A 23,189-nucleotide genomic window follows, 5' to 3' on the forward strand; every position below is an offset into this window, starting at 1 on the left:
GAGGATATCAAGAGGTGCAACCCTATAGCCAAATTACTGTATATAATGCATAAGTTATATCTACATAAAGAGATACGCCACCTCCACACTTTACTCAGCGCCGTTACAGCCTCACCTGCACTATCCTAACCAGCCCACACACTAACCTAACTCAAAAAAAGCTATCATTGTGTAATCAGGTATTATATAAGTATATACTAGAGGGAACGAGAGTCAAGCGGCGTGTGTACATCCTGCACTGAAAAGAAAGTGAAATGTCAAAGACATTTGTGATTCATCTTACGGGCGCTGAATTACAGTAATCCCGGCGCATAAACATGCATTAACGTAATGTACTCAGCATCAGGTGCATTACAGAGGAATCTTCGTATGCATTAAAAGAGTGTACAAAAGGCAGCGTTGGTTGCTTTGACAAATCAGATGGCAGGTACGGCGAAAGCGTGATCTTATCTGTCTTACTCAGAAATAAGAGCGTGTGCATAAGAGCTGTGTAATGTAAATGCATGGAAAATGAACACGACTGGGCAAAAAAAAAAAAAGGCTTGTGTGTGGTGCATCATTAGCAAATATACACATATACACTGATCAGCCATAACATTAAAACCACCTCCTTGTTTCTATTTTATCAGCTCCACTTACCATATAGAAGCACTTTGTAGTTCTACAATTACTGACTGTAGTCCATCTGTTTCTCTACATTTTTTAGCCTGCTTTCACCCTGTTCTTCAATGGTCATGACCCCCACAGGACCACCAAAGAGCAGGTATTATTTAGGTGATGGATCATTCTTAGCACTGAAGTGACAATGACATGGTGGTGGTATAAGTGGATCAAACACAGCCGCGCTGCTGGAGTTTTTAAATACCGTGTCCAATTACTGTCCACTCTATTAGACACTCCTACCTAGTTGGTCCACCTTGTAGATGTAAAGTCAGAGACGATCGCTCATCTATTGCTGCTGTTCGAGGTGGTCATCTTCTAGACCTTCATCAGTGGTCACAGGACGCTGCCCACAGGGCGCTGTTGGCTGGATAATTTTGGTTGGTGGACTATTCTCAGTCCAGCAGTGACAGTGAGGTGTTTAAAAACTCCATCAGCATTATTGTGTCTTATCCACTCATACCAGCACAACACACACTAACACACCACCACCATGTCAGTGTCAGTGCAGTGCTGAGAATGATCCACCACCCAAATAATACCTGCTCTGTAGTGGTCCTGTGGGGGTCCTGACCATTGACGAACAGCATGAAAGGGGGCTAACAAAGCATGCAGAGAAGCAGATGAACTACAGTCAGTAATTGTAGAACTACAAAGTGCTTCTATGTGGTAAGTGGAGCTGATAAAATGGACAGTGAGTATAGAAACAAGGAGGTGGTTTTAATGTTATGGCTGATTAGTGTATATTAATAAAATATTTAATCACACTGTATAAATGTTGAACAGTAACCCCCCATCTTTGTACAAAACCTTCAGGAGACGTCAAGATTTCAAAGACCCACCAAAAACCCAGCAAACACAGGGGTCCATCACGCCTGGAGTTGTCATTGATTTCCTCCCCAATCAGCAATTAAAGGCATGCGATCAAAACAAGGAGGGAGTTTCCAGCAGGCCTGAGCTCGCCCGGGTGCATTTTGCTGGAGGCATGGCTCATTGGAGAAGGTTAACGCCAGAATAAATAATCATCTTCGCTGTTATTATTAGGATTAGCGCATAATATGTTTAAAACCTGCACAGACCTACTAGGGTCAGTTACAGTTTACCGACGTCTTTAAAAGGCAGAGGAGATTATAGCGCAACGGCTGTCAATCCGTCCCCCCCCCAGTTCCATCCCATCACGGCGTCTCCTTGATCTCGTGCAAATTTCACACTTGGCTGGGAAGGGAAGTGGAGCGGCGACTAGTTTTGATGTTTATTCATTCGTATTCGCTAACCCAATCCCCGAAAAAAGCGGACCATGTACACCCACCCGCTTTCTATCAAACTTTAATGAGGGGTTACAATTTTAATTGGGAAATAAACACGACTGAGCTCGTCTCTAGTCGACGTTTGCGCCGAATCTTGCATATTTCATGAAAACAAAAGACTCTGAATTTTAGCACATGCACAGGCTGTGGATTTTCATCAAAAATTCACTTTTAATCTGGGGAACGGCTCGGCTGTTACTGTAATTAGGAACTCATTGTGTACCTGCTGAATCAATTAACCGAATCCAACTCGGTTCACAAATTGATTCTTTAATGAATCATTAATACAACGGTAGTTGTCATTGGTCTACATCATAGGGCGCCTAAATAGCTGATGACAACTTGTCTCAATGAGCTCACCAAGTGGTGCAGCTGGTACAGTGGTACAGTTTCTTTCAGGTTGGCCATGGTGTAGAGTCAGAGAGTGAGGGTCTCGTACCCTACAATGGATTGGTGCCCTGTCTAGGGTGTATTCCTTCCTTACTTCTGCTGTTGAGTGAAGGTCTGGTACCCTACTATGAATTAGTGCCCTGTCCAGGGTGTATTCCTTCCTTACTTCTGCTGGCGAGTGAGGGTCTGGTACCCTAGAATGTGTTGGTGCCCTGTCCAGCGCATATTCCGTCCTTACATTTGCTGGCGAGTGAGGGTCTGGAACCCTACAATGGATCGGTGCCCTGTCCAGCGCATATTCCTTCCTTACTTCTACTGTTGAGTGAAGGTCTGGTACCCTACAATATATCGGTGGCCTGTCCAGGGTGTATTCCTTCCTTCCTTGCTTCTGCTGTTGAGTGAAGGTCTGGTACCCTACAATGGATTGGTGCCCTGTCCAGGGTGTATTCCTTCCCTACATCTGCTGGTGAGTGAAGGCCTGGTACCCTACAATGGATTGGTGCTCTGTATAGGGTGTATTTTTTTCCTTATTTCTCCTGGCAAGTGAGGGTCTGATACCCTAGAATGGATCGGTGCCCTGTCCAGGGTGTATTCCTTCCTTACTTCTGCTGGCGAGTGAGGGTCTGGTACCCTAGAATGTGTTGGTGCCCTGTCCAGCGCATATTCCGTCCTTACATTTGCTGGCGAGTGAGGGTCTGGAACCCTACAATGGATCGGTGCCCTGTCCAGGGTGTATTCCTACCTTACTTCTACTGTTGAGTGAAGGTCTGGTACCCTACAATGGATTGGTGCCCTGTCTAGGGTGTATTTCTTCCTCGCTTCTACTGGCGAGTGAAGGTCTGGTAACCTACAATAGATCGATGCCCTGTCCAGGGTGTATTCCTTCCCTGCTTCTACTGGCGAGTAAAGGTCTGGTACCCTACAATAGATCAGTGCCCTGTCCTGGGCATAATCATTTTATCCTTCCTACCTTTTCCTGGCGAGTGAGGGTCTGGTACCCTACAATGTATCGGTGCCCTGTCCAGGGCGTATTCCTTCCTTACTTCTGCTGGCAAGTAAAGGTCTAATACCCTAAAATATATCAGTGCCCTGTCCAGGGTGTAGTCCTTCCTTACTACTGCTGGCAGATGAGGGTCTGGAATCCCACAATAGATTGGTGCCTGTTCAAAACAAGCCTGTGTAGACACCTGACTGGTCGATAGCACCACTCTGATTCTAACCTATCGTACTTTACCACTTTAGCGCATCAACAAGTGTACCTAACAATAGCTAGGCTGTTAAGCCACCCTTCCCCTCCCCTTTAGACATAACCAATTATGTCTGTTTAGACACCTGACTGGCCGATAGCACCGTTCAGATTCTATCTAGCATCATTTATTGGTTTAGCCACCCCATCAGATATAGCCATTCATGTCTGTGTAGACACCTGACTGACCGATAGCACCGCTGCAACCACTTCCCTTCAGACACAGCCAATCATGTCTGTGACACCCGACAATAGCTAGGCTTGGTTCAGCCAGCCCCTTCAGACATAGCCAATCATGTCTGTGTAGACACCGTGTAGACTGGCCGATAGCACAGCTTCAATTCAAACCTTGCATACATTACCTCTTCAGTCATACAGGTATAGAAGAACATGTCTGTATAGACACCTGGCTGACCGATAGCACCGTTCTGATTTATGCCTAGCATACTTTACCACTTTATCCATCCCATATCCATATATAGTCAATCATATCTGTGTAGACACCTGACTGACCGATAGCACCGCTCAGATTCGAACCTAGTGTTCTTTACCACGTCATCCATTAAACTTTCAGATATAGCCAATTATGTCTGTGTAGACACCAGACTGACCGATAGCACCACTCAGATTCGAACCTAGTGTACTTTACCATTTCAGCCACCCCTCTTCAGATATAGTCAATCATGTCTGTATAGAGACCAGACAGGGCAGTAGCTCTGCTCAGATTCAAACCAAGAGTATTTTGCAGCTGCAGCCACCACCTACGTCTGTGTAGACACCCAACTGGCTGATAGCACCGCTCTGATTCGAACCTAGCGTACTTTCCGGCTAAGCATGCAGTATCCAGTGTTGTACTGGTACAGTTTAGTAATTATAATAAACTTTGCGTGTGTGAATGTGTGTGATGCTATTTTATAATAAAATAATATATACAGTACATTTACAACTCGAATTGCTTCAAGATGCTGGTTTCATCATGACTTGCACAGCTGAGTCGTAATGGACTGCAAGCAACCCATTTTTTTACTTAAACATACTGTATAAACATACATTCCAAATGCTGAGCCAGCTCTGGTCTGGATATTTACACTCACGTTACTGCTTTACATTACGGCCCCATCGTTCTGTTTTTAATGCAATAAAGCGCAAAGCCACGTCGAGCTGACTCAGTGATGTGTCACAAGAAATCGGGCAGAATCTGGATCCCTCTGTGCATTGTCGAGTAATTACATATTTATATTGATTTTTGAGTTTGACCACAAGATTATTTAAAATGTCATTCATTCGGGGCAACTTTTTAATATAGCACATGTGAATACCATCAGATATCGAAGCTAAATATGAATGGGAGTCCAAAACTTAAATATTAAAGGTGTAAATAAAAGAACGCCTTTGTGTTCACTGACTTACACTGATCAGCCGTAACATTAAAACCACCTCCTTGTTTCTACACACATTGTCCATTTTATCAGCTCCACTTACCATATAGAAGCACTTTGTAGTTCTACAATTACTGACTGTAGTCCATCTGTTTGTCTGCATGCTTTGTTAGCCCCCTTTCATGCTGTTCTTCAATGCTCACGACTCTCCCAGGACCACAATACACAGAGCAGGTTTTATTTAGGTGGTGGATCATTCTCAGCACTGCAGTGACACTGACATGGTGGTGGTGTGTTAGTGTGTGTTGTGCTGGTATGGGTGGATCAGACACAGCAGCGCTGCTGGAGTTTTTAAATACCATGTCCACTGACTGTCCACTCTGTTAGACACTCCTACCTAGTTGGTTCACCTTGTCGATGTAAAGTTAGAGCTTATCGCTCATCTATTGTTGCTGTTTGAGTTGGTCATCTTCTAGACCTACATCAGTGGTCATAGGATGCTGCCCATGGGGTGCTGTTGGCTGGATATCTTTGGTTGGACTATTCTCAGTCCAGCAGTGACAGTGAGGTATTTAAAAACTCCATCAGCGCTGCTGTGTCTGATCCACTCATATCAGTACAACACACACTAACACACCACCACCATGTCAGTGTCACTGCAGGGCTGAGAATGATCCACCACCCAAATAATACCTACTCAATGTTGACAAATCTTTGCTGCCTAAACATGAATGTGTGAGTGATTTACAAGCAAGAACAACGAGCTGCTTTACATTTAATAATAGTTTATTGAAGTCAGTACAGATCCAACATTTTAGTGCATAACTGATTGGCACATCTTTACCAACTGATTTTCGCCATGTTGACAGTCACGTCTGCTGCATTTTAATCATCTCTATTTGAAGCTTGACCGGCTGGATGGTCGTTACCTCGGTCCTGCATTTGGGACATGAAAAGAACGCGTCGGCCACCGCGCGGCTTTTGATGCAGTAGTAGCAAAAGACGTGACCGCAGCCGATGGAATGGGGCATGATGGGCCATTCGGTGCATATAGCGCACTCAGAATGACCGCTGGATTCCGCTTGGTTGCCGGACTGATCAGAAAAAGAGAAAAGCCCGAACGCTTTAGCCTTCAGCTTCCAGACGTTCAACAGCGGCAGGAGAAAAATAATGAACTCGGCAAAACCGTGCCACAGCAGCTCCCGGTTCATGTACTGGAAGTTGATTTCGCGAGCGCCCTGGGGTCGCACGAAGACCGGCCTCACTCCGAGCAACCTCTCGGTCAGTGTGGGGAAAGAGCCACTCCGTAGGAAGAAAAGAAAATTGAGCAGGCTAGCTGCTTTAGCCATTCCGCTAAGCGACGCTAGAGCTCGCTGGGCTTTTTGGAAACCCGAGTGGCTCAGGAAGAAGCTGTGCGAACGTTCCTGCAGCCATTTCTCACCCACCGTGAACAATGCCAACCACAGTTTCTGCTGCTGGCTCAAAGGTCTGTACTTCTGCCCGGGAATGAGCGTGTTGTGGTAACGGATGTTGAGTAGATTCTGACCCACAGTGGCGCTCTTGGAATAAACAGTGAACCTCCACACCAGGAGCTGCAGGAGAGCTTTTAGTTCCGGCTCGACGCGAGTCAGCAGGCCCGGTTTAAAATGCTGGAAGCACCGGGCAAACTGGGACCAGACGAGCTGCTCCAGGGCATCGTCCAGCTCGAAGGCGTCCAGCTGGCTGATTCTCAGGACACGCGATGTAGAGTTCTCAGAGTGAGAATCACCACCCCTGACTTCAGCTGTAAGCAGAAAAATATTAATTATATTATATCTCCTATTATAGCTCTAATTTAAACTGATCAGCCATAACATTAAAACCACCTACACTCACTGTCCATTTTATCAGCTCTACTTACCATATAAGCGCACTTTGTAGTTCTACAATTACTGACTGTAGTCCATCTGTTTCTCTACATACTTTTTGAGCCTGCACAGAGCAGGTATTATTTAGGTGGTGGATCATTGCAGTGACACTGACATGGTGGTGGTGTGTTAGTGTGTGTTGTGCTGGTATGAGTGGATCAGACACAGCAGCGCTGCTGGAGTTTTCAAATACCGTGTCCACTCACTGTCCACTCTATTAGACACTCCCACCTAGTTGGTCCACCTTGTAGATGTAAAGTCAGAGACGATCGCTCATCTATTGCTGCTGTATGAGTCGGTCATCTTCTAGACCTTCATCAGTGGTCACAGGACGCTGCCCACGTGCTGTTGGCTGGATATTTTTGGTTTGTGGACTATTCTCAGTCCAGCAGCGACAGTGAGGTGTTTATAAACTGCAGCAGCGCTGCTGTGTCTGATCCACTCATACCAGCACAACACACACTAACACACCAGCACCATGTCAGTGTCAGTGCAGTGCTGCAAATACGCCAAGGCAACTGTAAACAATAGCCATAGCAACAACAACAACAATGTGATCGTTGTGGTCTTGAATTTTCCGTAGCCCTGATGTGCTTTAATCTAATCTATTGCAGTTGGGTTTTAAACATGGTGATTACTTGTCCCACTCTAGAGGCGACACTATTTGACCAATCGAACGTCAAGTATGCTTGGACGCTGGTCAAGAATGGTTACCCAAATAAGCATGGGTACTGAGGTACTGTACGGGTATCTTGGCAATGTAAACAACAACTGAATGTGCCATGGATTTGGAACATACCGTACCACAGGGTACTGTGGAGTGGAAAAGAGGCAATAGATCACATGATCATACAGCCCCTTTGTTTACATTTATGACCTCAAAAACAGCCTGTATCAAGTTATAAATCCTTATAATCAAGTGTTCCTATCCAAAACCCATGAAGGTTTCTGGTTTTCTGGACACTCCAGTGTCCTCTGACCTCCTAAAGACATGCATAGGTGGGCTGGCTGCTTAAATCGCCCCTCAATGTAGGCCAGCACACTTGTGTGTGGATTGGCACCCTGTCAGGGTCCTGCACTGGGACCTACCGTGCCCCCGACCCAAATAAAGCAGTCATGCTTAAAACATAGATATGTTTTATCTATGTGTTTTGTTGCAGCGGAATATCCTGCTAGCACACCAGTGTTGGGATTCTGAGCACCTCCGAGTTCTCAGTTCTGGTACTGTTCAGCTGGGCACCCCAGCAGGCACAATTGGCAAGTGCCTGTAGCAGACAAAATTTGCCTCTTGTCTGCTGTGTGGGAAAAGACCGGACTAAGGGGCAGGATTCAATGCTGTGTAAGGAACCTGGTTGCCCGGGGTGCCTGTACAGAAGTGGAGGAGGGAGCTGAAGGGAGAGTGTATCAGGTGAATATATACCCTGCTTGGACACCACTGGGGTCCCCAGCAGCGGAAGAAGGATTGGCTATAGGGATGTCCCGATCACGTTTTTTTGTTCCCGATCTCGATCATTAATTTTGATCCCGATCTGATACCGAGTCTCAAACCGATACTTGTATTTTCTAGATATTGTCTAGATAAGAACTAGATAATACTGTTCACACAGTGCACACTTCAAGTGCATTACAGTTATTCAAATTAATCCAATGTATATGTTTAACAACTGAATCGCTCTGCAGTGCTGTAGGAAAAAAATTGCCTGCATCCAAGCTATTGCTTAATGTTCTTTTATTTTTACAAAATAAAAGTAAACAAACTTAGTGCAGCATTGTAGTAGTAAAACTAGAGCACTCGAAATAAGGTGAAGGTTCTTTTTGAGGAAAATCAGCATCTCTGCCGTGTTAGCGGACAGCCGGTTCCTCTTCTCATCATACTGTATAATAATAAATTCGCTGTATTCGACTGTGTGTTTATTTTTTAGGTGCCGTATCAAATTGGTAGTAATTGTAGATCGTTTGGTTAAATGACATCTGGTTTGTTTCTTATGAGCCACCGTACTTGTATGCGTGTTGTAACTGTAACAAACTTTTCTGTGGTTGTATTGTGACAATGGCTTGATGGACGTTTCTACGCGAAGTGAGTGTGTTTTGACCCTTTGGGGCTTCCATAGTGCATGGAATAGCATGCTTGACTAACGCGATGACTCTAGCTGTCCGCTATTCGGTACTGTAACAGAAGAAGTTAATAAAGTGTTCTGCTCCCGACAATTTGTGAATATACCGTGTATTTATTTCTTTACTAAGCAAGTGCATCACTACGACGCTCGGTTACATAACTAAGCCAATCAGAGTTCTCGATACTTAGATGCCGTTCAGTCTTGTAACACGTAAACTCGTAAAAGCTGTATGTTACGGTCATGAAGTTTTCATATTCGGATTAAAAGTTATTGTTTTGTAAACCGGAGTGATCCTTGACTCACACACCATGTAAATAGTAAAATTCTACAGTAATGAACGCAGCTCTGCTCCTACCGCCTCGTGAAACGCTTGCATTGCAGACATCACACTTCGCTGTTGGACTTGTTTCACTTTCCAATTTAAAGTATTTCCACACATGCTGACTTAAAACAAAGGATTGGGCTTAGGATCGGCCTCAGTAAAGCCGATACCGATCAGTTAAAAAATGCCTTGATCGGCCCCGATTCCGATTTTGGAGATCGGATCGGGACATCCCTAATTGGCTATGCTAAATTGAGAGAAAAGGGGGGAAAAGGCATTAAAAAAAAAAAAAACTGTAGTCAAGCTTGAAGGAGCTGATTTTAATCAGCTTTTATTTAGCAAATAAAGCCGTCGGGAAAAACAATTCTTTTTCATGACTAATTTCATTAGCAATTTCGCCACGTTAATAATTCTGCCCGAAATCACTTTTCACAAGTAAAAGTCCCGGATTTGGCTCGAGTGGCGAGCAAAGGCGCAGGAGGTCTTGAATTAGACTGTCACTTCTGGAGCTTGGGGCTGAATACAAATCACATCACAGGAGATTAACCGGACTCCACACTCCTGGCATCCGCCATGTGGAACTACTTTACTTTCTATGCGATCCAAGGTCTCGCGATTTTCCACGGCGTACACGCGTATCGGCCCGGGTTTATCTCTTTTAAATGCAGCTCCTAGAAAATAAGAGCCAATGCCGGCGATGGCCACCTCTCAGCCCTTTGTGCATCGGTGGACCGGATTAGGACGATCTCAGAAATAAACTGGCTTATTAAAATCTTCTAGGCGATTCGAATTCTCCCCCTTAAGTGAATTTTTTCAGCTTTATTTGGTGATAATTCGTGCATCTGCAGTAGGAAGTATTTCTGACAGCAGGGAAGAAGAGATTAAGAAATTGAGTGGAATGGAAAAGTAGAGCACGTCAATAAAACAGGTAAACATATCTGAATGGGTCCACTTTTTTTGCAATAATGCAAATGTAGACCTGTGTGAGCACTGCAGATAACAAGGACCCTTCTTGCATTCGCACCCAATCGAGACGTCTCTGATTCCCTCGGACACTGTGCAGGCCAAGAGGGCTTGAACTACCACACGCCCTCTGTGGGATGCAATGGAGTCCCAGAGATGACTGCATCAGGGGTAGCTCAGCGGTTAAGGTACAGGACTAGTTATCAGAGGGTCGCTACTTAAAGTCCCACATCTGCCAGATGTTTTTCACTGTTAGGCCCTTGAGCAAGGCACTTAATTCTCAATTGCTCAGACTGTATACTGTAACTGTAATCTAAGTCACTTTGGATAAAGGCGTCTGCTAAATGCAGAAAATGTAAATGTATCAAGTTCGGAGAGACACACTAAGCTCTCCAGATCATCCACCGATAGTGCAGGCGAGTATGAGTGCCAGATAAGTTGGAATTTTAAGATGCTGGTACATAAAGGACACTATCCATAGTCGAGCAAGCTTGACATCATTAAGGCTTTATTTGTTTCGTCTATGTTTTTAAACTTTACTCAAGTTTACCAGCGCTGGGATTCTGAGCTCCCCGAGTTCGAGTCTTAGCTCTGCTACTATTCGGCTGGGCCCCCCAGCAGGCACAACTGCCAAGTGACTGTAGCAGATAAAATTGGCCTCTAGTCTGCTGGGTGAAAAAAAAAAAAAGACTAAAAAGGGGGTGATCAGCCATAACATTAAAACCACCTCCTTGTTTCTACACTCAGCTCCACTTACCAAATAGAGGCACTTTGTAGTTCTACAATTACTGAGTGTAGTCCATCTGTTTCTCTGCATGCTTTGTAGCCCCCTTTCATGCTGTTCTTCAATGGTCAGGACTCTCCCAGGACCACTACAGAGTAGGTATTATTTAGGTGGTGGATCATTCTCAGCACTGCAGTGACACTGACATGGTGGTGGTGTGTTAGTGTGTGTTGTGCTGGTATGAGTGGATCAGACACAGTAGCACTGCTGTAGTTTTTAAACACCTCACTGTCACTGCTGGACTGAGAATAGTCCACCAACCAAAAATATCCAGCCAACAGCGCCCCGTGGGCAGCGTCCTGTGACCACTGATGAAGGTCTACAAGATGACCGACTTAAACAGCAGCAATAGATGAGTGACCGTCTCTGACTTTACATCTACAAGGTGGATCAACTAGGTAGGAGTGTCTGTCTGTCCATTGAAGAACAGCATGAAAGGGGGCTAACAAAGCATGCAGAGAAACAGATGGACTACAGTCAGTAATTGTAGATCTACAAAGTGCTTCTATATGGTAAGTGGAGCTGATAAAATGGACAGTGAATGTAGAAACTAGAGATGGACCGATCGGGGTTTTTGGCACCGATTCCGATCTCCGATCTCCTTTCAGGGACATCGGCCGATAGCCGATTCCGATCGGGGGGGGGGGGGGGGGGGATGGGGGATGGGGGGGGGGGGGGGGGAATTAGCAGTAAATAAACTTAAAAAGAGCCTCACAGTAAAGCTAAACCGGAGCAGCGCGCGCGCATGTGTGCCTTTAGAAGAGACGCTTTGTTCACAGTGTTCACAGTATCGCTATAAGTGATTCATTGATTCATGAGTTGATTAGTTTTTATGTGAAGCGTAAGTTTCTCTTCTCAGTTATCTCTCTGTGTTTACTGTTATTAATTAAATGTCATGGTTTTAAATAAACACCAGCTACTACAGAACATTTTGTGTGACTCTCTTACATTAAAAAGCTTAATTAAAAAGCTTAATTAAACTGCTATTACCACAGATCTGTAACCGAGTCAGACTCGTTCCGTCTAAGCAGCTAAAAGTTTTCTAAAAGTTCAGCAGATGATCCTGAACTAACGAATTTGGTAATGAATAAACTTTTGCCTCGGATTGGCTCTGTAACGTCTTCTGTTCTCATCTACATCACAAGTAAGAACCGCTTACAATTTACCAAAGTGAACCAGGAGTTTATATAACGTGCTGATAGAATCGACTCAGATGTGACCGGGTTGAATTATCTTTTTAAAGTAAATATTACAATCAGCAAAATTACATCGTAAGAGCTTTCACGATGGTTTCTGTACGATTGTTGATGAATGGTGATGTGATGGTTGGTGCTTCGTAGCTCAAAGTCTGGATCAATCCACTGAGCTGTTAACTTAACATGGTCTTTATATATCACACGATCGGATCGGCTACTTTTAGGAAATATCGGCGATCGCCGATAGCATATTTTGATAAAAAATCGGCCGATACCGATTCGTAGCCGATCGATCGTCCCATCTCTAGTAGAAACAATTGGCGTCCTGTCCCACCATGACCCAGACGAGGATAATGTAGTGGTCAACATGAAAACGAGAAAATGTCGGCTGTACAAGTACGAGTTGCTCCACAAGTCGTAATCGTTGGCCTACAGCGCCGCTCAGCCGCCTCGGGAGAGCGGCGGCAGCAGCCACGCGCTCTGGGAACGCAGCGTCTGCGTATTCTTTTCAAAGGCTTTTATTGAGCAGTTTACAAGTTATGAATGAATACGTTATATTTGAGAAAATATTATTGACAGCCACCTATCAATAGTAATGCGACTATTGTCAAGGGCCTGTCGATATTAATGTAATTATGATTTAGAGGAGCACATAGATGTTAGCCAGGGCCGAGTAACATCTCCTACAGGCCCACTATCAATACGGGGATTACTATTGACATGCCCGCTCCGACTCAAAGCCGTTGCCAAATACATAACAACTAGACACTTTTGTCGATGTCTGGTGCCTATAAAAATTAAGCGGTTGAATTTACAGGGACTCGGGTGGAGTGCTGAAAATCTATGCGTTCTTATGTAATAGTCAAAGTTCGTAATCGATGCACGCGTTTAGCTCTGTTGTGATCCGGGGACCTGACCTACATCCCTGCGTTAGGAGCGGTGATTCATATATGCATTGACCACTGAGAAAAATGACACGGTGATAAACAGACCACGGTAAAGAACCGACAGCGAAAATCTACACCAGATGGATGCAGGGTTAAATAATTTAGGCTTATTTTGGATGCGTTTTCTCCAAGCGCCAGATTGTACAAGCTATTACTATAACAAACTGCAAATGTATCAATTCATATCAGAAAGGAATATACACAATTTAGCATTTACGATGCACGATCGACTGCCCTGGCCACCGAAATGCTGAATTTTGAGCAAACCCAGGCACCAAAATGAATGAGGCAGATATATATTAGGTTATACAAGCAAAGTCAAGGTCCTGACAACCGGCGTTAAATGACGAATGACTGCTACCGGAGCGGCCCGTACAGCGTCCCCTCCCCAGACGACGACTTCAGGCTGAGGATTGCAATTCTAAAATTGATAAGAATGGTAACGGTCTGACCTTAAAAAACGCAAGGTCACAACACAACATGCTTCCTGCTGCAACACCTTTAACAATCTCGATTTAAATACAGCTGGTCCTGGAGGAACCCGGTTTGTTGGAGAACATACCCAACGTAAATGAAGCTGACAAAACAAGCCTTAAATGGATAGAAGTTGTGGAAAAGTTGCAGTTAGGTCACGTTCTACAAGGCACCGATAAATCCTCAGTGGTGCATGGGTAATTTATGCTAACCCACTACCGCTGGGATTGAGGCTTCAAATCCCCAGAGGTGCCTTCAACCCGTCGGGCGTCTGCATACACACACGTATGATTGGTTATGTCTGAGTGGAAGTGATAGATAACCTAGACGTCCTGTCCAGACAGCGTTCCTGCATGGTGCCCAGTGATTCCAGGGAATGTTGGACCGGACCCACCACGACCCTATGAAGCGGAGGTACAATATATATATATATATATATATATATATATATATATAGTGTATCACAAAAGTGAGTACACCCCTCACATTTCTGCAAATATTTCATTATATCTTTTCATGGGACAACACTATAGACATGAAACTTGGATATAACTTAGAGTAGTCAGTGTACAGCTTGTATAGCAGTGTAGATTTACTGTCTTCTGAAAATAACTCAACACACAGCCATTAATGTCTAAATAGCTGCAACATAAGTGAGTACACCCCACAGTGAACATGTCCAAATTGTGCCCAAATGTGTCGTTGTCCCTCCCTGGTGTCATGTGTCAAGAACCCAGGTGTAAATGGGGAGCAGGGCTGTTAAATTTGGTGTTTTGGGTACAATTCTCTCATACTGGCCACTGGATATTCAACATGGCACCTCATGGCAAAGAACTCTCTGAGGATGTGAGAAATAGAATTGTTGCTCTCCACAAAGATGGCCTGGGCTATAAGAAGATTGCTAACACCCTGAAACTGAGCTACAGCATGGTGGCCAAGGTCATACAGCGGTTTTCCAGGACAGGTTCCACTCGGAACAGGCTTCGCCAGGGTCGACCAAAGAAGTTGAGTCCACGTGTTCGGCGTCATATCCAGAGGTTGGCTTTAAAAAATAGACACATGAGTGCTGCCAGCATTGCTGCAGAGGTTGAAGACGTGGGAGGTCAGCCTGTCAGTGCTCAGACCATACGCCGCACACTGCATCAACTTGGTCTGCATGGTCGTCATCCCAGAAGGAAGCTGACGCACAAGAAAGCCCGCAAACAGTTTGCTGAAGACAAGCAGTCCAAGAACATGGATTACTGGAATGCCCTGTGGTCTGACGAGACCAAGATAAACTTGTTTGGCTCAGATGGTGTCCAGCATGTGTGGCGGCACCTTGGTGAGAAGTACCAAGACAACTGTATCTTGCCTACAGTCAAGCATGGTGGTGGTAGCATCATGGTCTTGGGCTGCATGAGTGTTGCTGGCACTGGGGAGCTGCAGTTCATTGAGGGAAACATGAATTCCGACATGTACTGTGACATTCTGAAACAGAGCATGATCCCCTCCCTTCGAAAACTGGGCCTCATGGCAGTTTTCCAACAGGATAACGACCCCAAACACAACCTCCAAGATGACAACTGCCTTGCTGAGGAAGCTGAAGGTAAAGGTGATGGACTAAACCCAATTGAGCACCTGTGGCGCATCCTCAAGTGGAAGGTGGAGGAGTTCAAGGTGTCTAACATCCACCAGCTCCGTGATGTCATCATGGAGGAGTGGAAGAGGATTCCAGTAGCAACCTGTGCAGCTCTGGTGAATTCCATGCCCAGGAGGGTTAAGGCAGTGCTGGATAATAATGGCGCTCACACAAAATATTGACACTTTGGGCACAATTTGGACATGTTCACTGTGGGGTGTACTCACTTATGTTGCCAGCCATTTAGACATTAATGGCTGTGTGTTGAGTTATTTTCAGAAGACAGTAAATCTACACTGCTATACAAGTTGTACACTGACTACTCTAAGTTATATCCAAGTTTCATGTCTATAGTGTTGTCCCATGAAAAGATATAATGAAATATTTGCAGAAATGTGAGGGGTGTACTCACTTTTGTGATACACTGTATATATATATATATATATATATATGTATATATATATATATATATATATATATATATGTATATATATATATATATATATATATATATATATATATACACACACACACACACACAGATCAGCCATAACATTAAAACCACCTCCTTGTTTCTACACTCACTGTCCATTTTATCAGCTCCACTTACCATATAGAAGCACTTCTACAATTACTGACTGTAGTCCATCTGTTTCTTTACATACTTTGTGACACTGACGTGGTGGTGTGTTAGTGTGTGTTGTGCTGGTATGAGTGGATCAGACACAGCAGCGCTGCTGGAGTTTTTAAATACCGTGTCCACTCACTGTCCACTCTATTAGACACTCCTACCTAGTTGGTCCACCTTGTAGATGTAAAGTCAGAGACGATCACTCATCTATTGCTGCTGTTTGAGTTGGTCATCTTCTAGAACTTCATCAGTGGTCACTGGACACTGCCCACGGGGTGCTGTTGGCTGGATATTTTTGGTTGGTGGACTATTCTCAGTCCAGCAGGGACAGTGAGGTGTTTAAAAACTCCATCAGCGCTGCTGTGTCTTATCCACTCATATCAGCACAACACACACTAACACACCACCACCATGTCAGTGTCACTGCAGTGCTGAGAATGATCCACCACCTAAATTATACATACTCTGTAGTGGTCCTGTGGGAGTCCTGACCATTGAAGAACATGGTGAAAGCAGGTTAAAAAAAGTATGTAGCGAAATAGTTGGAATACAGTCTGTAATTGTAGAACTACAAAGTACTTCTATATGGCTGATCAGTGTATATACTCTCTGCACAGGTCCCCTGCCAAAACTGTACCAAGTCTGGTAAGTGGACCAGACCCTCTGTGACGACCCCTAAATACAGGAGCAGCCGAAAGGGAAAAAAATTAAATAATATTCAACACTATATAAATGGATACTTTTTTAATAGATTAATAAAAAAGCTGCCTACTTTCCATGGCCATCGAGAAAAAAAGGAATATATATAATGTACATTTCCACTGCATTTATAATTTTTCATGTGATGCCAATCAGTATAATCATACCTTTTAGTCTGGGATACACACTATTATTTTAGGGTTCATTAGGCTTATGCATTTACGCTCATGTTTCTCTTTATTCCCTAAACATTTAATTTCCTGCCACGGCCGCGGTTCAGTCGTGTAATGATAAGGTGGTCAATTCTAGCTGATGTCATGCTGAAACGAAATTAGCGGGTTGGCAAATGACTCACTGCGTGATCGTACTAATTGTGGCAGGGCTGAATCATAAAATATGAATGTCTGCAAATGTATTCGAGGTTCTGAGCCGGGGCAAAGCAATGTCTTTATTTACGCTTTATCACGGCGGCCCCGTTTCCTAACTCCCGATCGTACGCAGCACCCACACCCGCACCCACATCCACAAAGTTAACGTTTGCAAAAGTGAGTCTGACACCGCGATATGAGCTTTACTTAATCTACTTCGTGCAGAATTATAAATTATTGAAAAGAATTAATTGATTTGGTGAGTGTAGAGGTGGAAGACGCCGGGCCCGTGTGTAATAAGTACAGAAGTTTGCAGGAAAACAACTTAAATACTCATGAAACATTTAAAGGCTGAGGCAGCAGGAACCAGCAGAAAGGACAGATAAGAAATGAGAAAAAAAAGCAAGGGTACAGTTTAATAGTGTAAATTGTACACAGTATATGTGAAGAAAAAGTGTACTGCATAGCTTTATTGTTACTGCCTTTTTAAAATAACACATAACCGTTTTATTTACATATACAGTAAAATAAGAATGTATAACTAAGCTTTGACGCAGAGCTTGACTTTGCTTTAAATGGGCGTCTTTATCATTTAAATGATGCCGCAAATAAACAAGAAAATAATTAATTTAGTATTTTAGAGTAGCTGCATATTTTGCTAATGCTGCAACGTCACAATTATTCAAGCCCTACATTATATAACTGATTTTAAAACCAATTGTTAGTCTGTATGACCTAAAGTTGGGTTACAACGTGATTAAACCATTGGGACTCTTCATTTGCTTCAGTTGTGAGATGTTATAGGCTATAAAGAGAGGACATGGGTGTAGGAACATTTCCAAAGACACCATTGTACTGTCTGGAAGTTCCAAACTTACACCGATCAGCCATAACATTAAAACCACCTCCTTGTTGTCCATTTTTCAGCTCCACTTACCATATAGAAGCACTTTGTAGTTGTACAATTACTGACTGTCGTCCATCTGTTTCTCAACATACTTTTTACCCGCTTATACCCTGCTCTTTAATGGCCAGGACCTCCACAGGACCACCACAGACCAGGTATTACTTAGGTGGTGGATCATTCTCAGCACTGCAGTTACACTGACATGGTGGTGGTGTGTTAGTGTGTGTTGTGCTGGTATGAGTGGATCACACACAGCAGTGCTGCTGGAGTTTTTGAATACCGTGTCCACTCACTGTCCACTCTATTAGACTCTCCTACCTAGTTGGTCCACATTGTAGATGTAAACTCAGAGACGATCACTCATCTATTGCTGCTGTTTGAGTGGGTCATCTTCTAGACCTTCATCAGTGGTCACAGGACGCTGCCCACGGGGTGCTGTTGGCTTGGACTATTCTCAGTCCAGCAGTGACAGTGAGGTGTTTAAAAACTCCATCAGAGCTGCTGTGTCTTATCCACTTATGCCAGCACAACACACACTAACACACCACCACCATGTCAGTGTCACTGAGAAACAGATGGACTACAGTCAGTAATTGTAAAACTACAAAGTGCTTTTATATGGTAAGTGGAGCTGATAAAACGGACAGTGAGTGTAGAAACAAGGAGGTGGTTTTAATGTTATGGCTAATCGGTGTATGGTGCAGCAGCAAACCTGCCTAACCACAAGAGAAAGCCCAAAATTTCATCCAGAGGCCCTAGCAATCTCATCACGACGGTGAAGACAAACCCCTGTGTCACTAGAAAAGACTTACATTATGATCTCATGGATCCTGATCACTTAACAACCAATGAATCCACGGCAGGACTCCATGACACATGCCACTCCTAACCAAGAAGCACAGGAAGGCTAGACTGGAATACGGCAGAAGGCCATACAGATCTGTGGTTTGTCTCATGCACGGAAGGTGACCCTCAGTCTCTGTGCAGTGTCCGTAATTGCAGCAGTGATGAGGAATCACATCAGCCCTCACGCCCGGCAAACGTTAGCCAATCATGTCTGTGTAAAGGCGTCCGGCCGGACAATAGCAGAGCAGAGATTCAAACTCACTATAGTGGGATAGGGTGTTTTACCACTGCGCCATCTGAGCGCCAACTAAGGTTATAAAAAATGCTTCCATGTATGAGCGTTCTTTATTTTAATCTATACATTTCAACAGCATACCATGGGAGGGGTTGAATATTTCCAATTTCTGATTCATGCATTAGACCTAATGTTTAGGGCTCTGGGCTATTGTTTAAAAGACTGAGGATTTTAATCCAGTCTACTTCAAGCCAAGCAGACACTGTTTGGCCCTTGAGCAAGGATTACAACCCTCTCAGCTACAGACATTCTGTATAATGACTGACTTGCACTCTGAACCGAGCATTCGAACAAGCAGGGATATGCTAAAAAGAAAAGAAATTTCACTGTACTGTACATGTATACATGTATGTATGACATATGTAAGGCATTTTTTCAAGAACGTACAAACACGTCTCATGTCTTTTCCTACCTTCTTAACATTTACAGTTCAATCTGGATAAAGCATATGAAGCTCCGGCCTAACAACGAATGACTTATTTTAGGAAGATTTAAGGTGTGGATTGTAAACCCTGCCTTAGTCCAAACCAATTCCAGTTTTTAAACACCTCACTGTCACTGCTGGATTGCGAATAGTCCACCAACCAAAAATAACCAGCAAACAGCGCCCCGTGGGTAGCGTCTTGTGACCACTGATGAAGGTCTAGAAGATGACCAACTCAAACAGCAGCAACAGATGACCGATCATCTCTGACTTTACATCTACAAGGTGGACCAACTAGGTAGGAGTGAACAGTGAGTGGACACAGTATTTAAAAACTCCAGCAGCGCTGCTGTGTCTGATCCACTCATACCAGCACAACACACACTAACACAACACCACCATGTCATTGTCACTGCAGTGCTGAGAATGATCCACCACCTAAATAATACCCACTCTGTAGTGGTCCTGACCATTAAAGAACAGCATGAAAGGGGGCTAACAATGCATGCAAAGAAACAGACGGACTACAGTCAGTAATTGTAGAACTACAAAGTGCTCCTAAATGGTAAGTGGAGCTGATAAAATAGACAGTGAGTGTAGAAACAAGGAGCTGGTTGTAATGTTATGGCTGATCGGTGTATACACACATACACACATACACACGCACACACGCACACACGCACACACACAGCACCGTCATCTCACAGCAAGAAGGTCCAGGGTTCGAAACCCAGGAAGATACCATCAAATTGACATTAATAACAATAAAGCGCAAATTATAAATAAAATGTGTCTCGATCATTAAGTAACAAAAAAGTAAATTTATGCATTTATTGAACAATAGCAAATTACACAAATAAGGTATTCACCCATTTAGTCTCAGTCTAAAGTCGACACACTGCGGCACTCATGTTATTCCTTCATTTCCGGGTTGCTCTATCAGAAACCCCGCCTTTACCTCTACATCCACAAATCACAGTTTGTTCTGAGGTCGCGTAATACTCCAGATTCATCCAATCACATTTGATGTCCGATTTAGAGAGGCAAACACAAATTCACACAACACCGACCATTACGCAATACAAAGCTGGAGCTCCTGCTCACATCACGTTAACCAATCAGCACGAACACATTGTTGATTGACTGCCATTTTAACCAACCACATTTCAACAAGGATGGGCTTTAAACCAAACGACGCGTCAATATAATGTTTGGATTGGATGGATTCAAAAAGGCATGTTATACACTAACTAGTGTTAGGCGACACTATTAGTAGTGCACTTATTTTGCACACTTTCTAGTTTGCGATTGTGCGGTTTGGGACGCAGCAGGATTCTGAAGTAACGTTAACGCTGCAAACAAACTGTGAAAGCCCAGCAACAGTGAAGACAAACGGATTTTTTAAATAAAAGAAAACACGCATAATTTTAAAATAACTCTAGTAAATAAGGCACTGGCTTTAAATTAGGTTTATTTTTTTGCCAGTTTTAAGTTTTTAGTCGGAAAAAGTCGATAAAAGTAGCAGAAATGTTACTACTATTGAGGCATTTAAATTTAACTTCAAGCTGTGTAAGTAAATCTGTATTTTTCTCAGGTGGTACCAAGAGTCTGTTTTAAAAATAGAAATCTTGCTTTATTTTTATTTCTTTAATTTTATTTTCAATGTTATTTATTTATTTACTTATATAAATATATCATAGTTTTGGTTTGTGTAATACTAATATTGACTAAATTTTCTAATATTGGTTTAAATTTGTGCAATATTGATATTTTCCTGCTAAAACAAAATAAAAAAACAAGCTAAAACATAGTTCTTATTTTCCAACCACTATATCTTGTTTATCGGATATTGTTTTAACATAAAAAAGTTAATAAATACTGCACATGAGCCTTTTGAGGATATACACTGATCAGTCATAACATTATGAAGCACTTTGTAGTTCTACAATTACTGACTGTAGTCCATCTGTTTCTCAGCATGCTTTGTTAGCCCCCTTTCATGCTGTTCTTCAATGGTCAGGACCACCACAGAGCAGGTATTATTTAGGTGGTGGATCATTCTCAGCACTGCACTGACATGGTGGTGGTGTGTTAGTGTGTGTTGTGCTGGTATGAGTGGATCAGACACAGCAGCGCTGATGAAGTTTTTAAACACCACGGATGAAGGTCTAGAAGATGACCAACTCAAACAGCAGCAATAGACGAGCGATCGTCTCTGACTTTACATCTACAAGGTGGACCAACTAGGTAGGAGTGTCTAATAGAGTGTCTAATAGAGTGGACAGTGAGTGGACACTGTGCTTTAAAACTCATATCAGCACAACACACACTAACACACCACCACCATGTCATTGTCAGTGCAGTGCTGAGAATCATCCACCACCTAAATAATACCTGCTCTGTGGTGGTCCTGTGGGGGTCCTGACCATTGAAGAACAGGGTAAAAGCAGGCTAAAATAGTATGTAGAGAAAAAGATGGACTACAGTCAGTAATTGTAGAATTACAAAGTGCTTCTATATGGTAAGTGGAGCTGATAAAATGGACAGTGAGTGTAGAAACAAGGAGGTGGTTTTTTCATGTCATGCCATGTCATGTTATGGCTGATCAGTGTATGTTGATGCGTCCCAGCAAGAAGGTTCTGTGTTTGATTCCCAGATGGAGATTCCAGGTCCTTTCTGTGTGGAGTTTGCATGTTCTCCCTGTAGGTATGTGTGTGTGTTTGACCTGTGATGGACTGGCGACCTGTCCAGGGTGTTTCCTGCCTATCTCCCAGTGAATTGTACCCACCGTGACCCTAAATAGGATAAAGTCAAGTCAACTTTATTTATATAGCGCTTTTTACAATAGACATTGTCTCAAAGCAACTTTACAAAATCCAGGACCAACAGATACAAAAACCCATGTTGAGCAAGCCGAGGGCGACTGTGGCAAGGAAAAACTCCCTGAAAATTACAGGAAGAAACCTTGAGAGGAGCCAGACTCAGCAGGGCCCATCCTTCTTGGGTGGTCTGGAGGATACTTTAAATAAGTAGGATTTACACAAATCATACAAACACAGAATTAAATGAACTAAAAGTTATAACTGGCAATAAATAAAGAAATAAATAATAATAGAGTTATTATTCGGCCTAGGCTTTAATAAAGTCTGTAGTGAGTTCTTGTCATTCTTGGTGCAGTTACTCCCGACCCGTCACATCTGGCAGAAGCAGCATCGTTGGCACTGCAGTCTCGACTTTAATCCTTAACCTCGGCGGGTAAACAGGTTTCCATCAGAATGCCCTTGGGGTAAAACAACAAAGAATGTAGTTTGAGAGTTTTAGACTCCGGCAGCCCTAAATATTACAGCATAACTAAAAGGGAGAGCGAGCAGGTAACAAGTTCATGAAGGCTTTCACAGGACATCAGCGCCCACCTCCCCTACCCAAACCAGAGTGATCGGACAAGAGAGGCAGAACGACAGCAACCCAACATCCCTGATCACCACAAGTTTCTATGACCAAGAACCCCCAAGCTCTGCGCCTTTGTCTATACTAATAAAAAAAAAGCAGTGGTAAATCTGGCATTTATTTATATCTCTGTCATATATTGTAATGTTATCTTTGCTTTCTTTTCTTTTTCAGATGGATGCTTGAAGATTGGATGCCGCTCATGTAAATGTAATGTATATATAAATTAAGCATCTCAAAAATGGATAAAATCAGTGCCCCC

At 43.4% G+C, this 23,189-nt stretch overlaps 1 protein-coding gene across 1 annotated transcript; it reads right to left on the reverse strand.

Moving 5' to 3' along the window:
* Window positions 1–5,750: 5,750 nt before the first annotated feature.
* Window positions 5,751–20,417, reverse strand: pex2 (peroxisomal biogenesis factor 2). Its single transcript, XM_062985273.1, has 2 exons — window positions 20,350–20,417; window positions 5,751–6,765 (listed from the first exon to the last, which is right to left on the reverse strand). Exons 1-2 carry the CDS (start codon window positions 20,351–20,353, stop codon window positions 5,852–5,854), a joined length of 918 nt encoding a protein of 305 aa, XP_062841343.1. The 5' UTR covers window positions 20,354–20,417; the 3' UTR covers window positions 5,751–5,851.
* Window positions 20,418–23,189: the final 2,772 nt, after the last annotated feature.

This window comes from Trichomycterus rosablanca, chromosome 23, assembly GCF_030014385.1.
Source record: "Trichomycterus rosablanca isolate fTriRos1 chromosome 23, fTriRos1.hap1, whole genome shotgun sequence".
Lineage (NCBI taxonomy): Eukaryota > Metazoa > Chordata > Actinopteri > Siluriformes > Trichomycteridae > Trichomycterus > Trichomycterus rosablanca.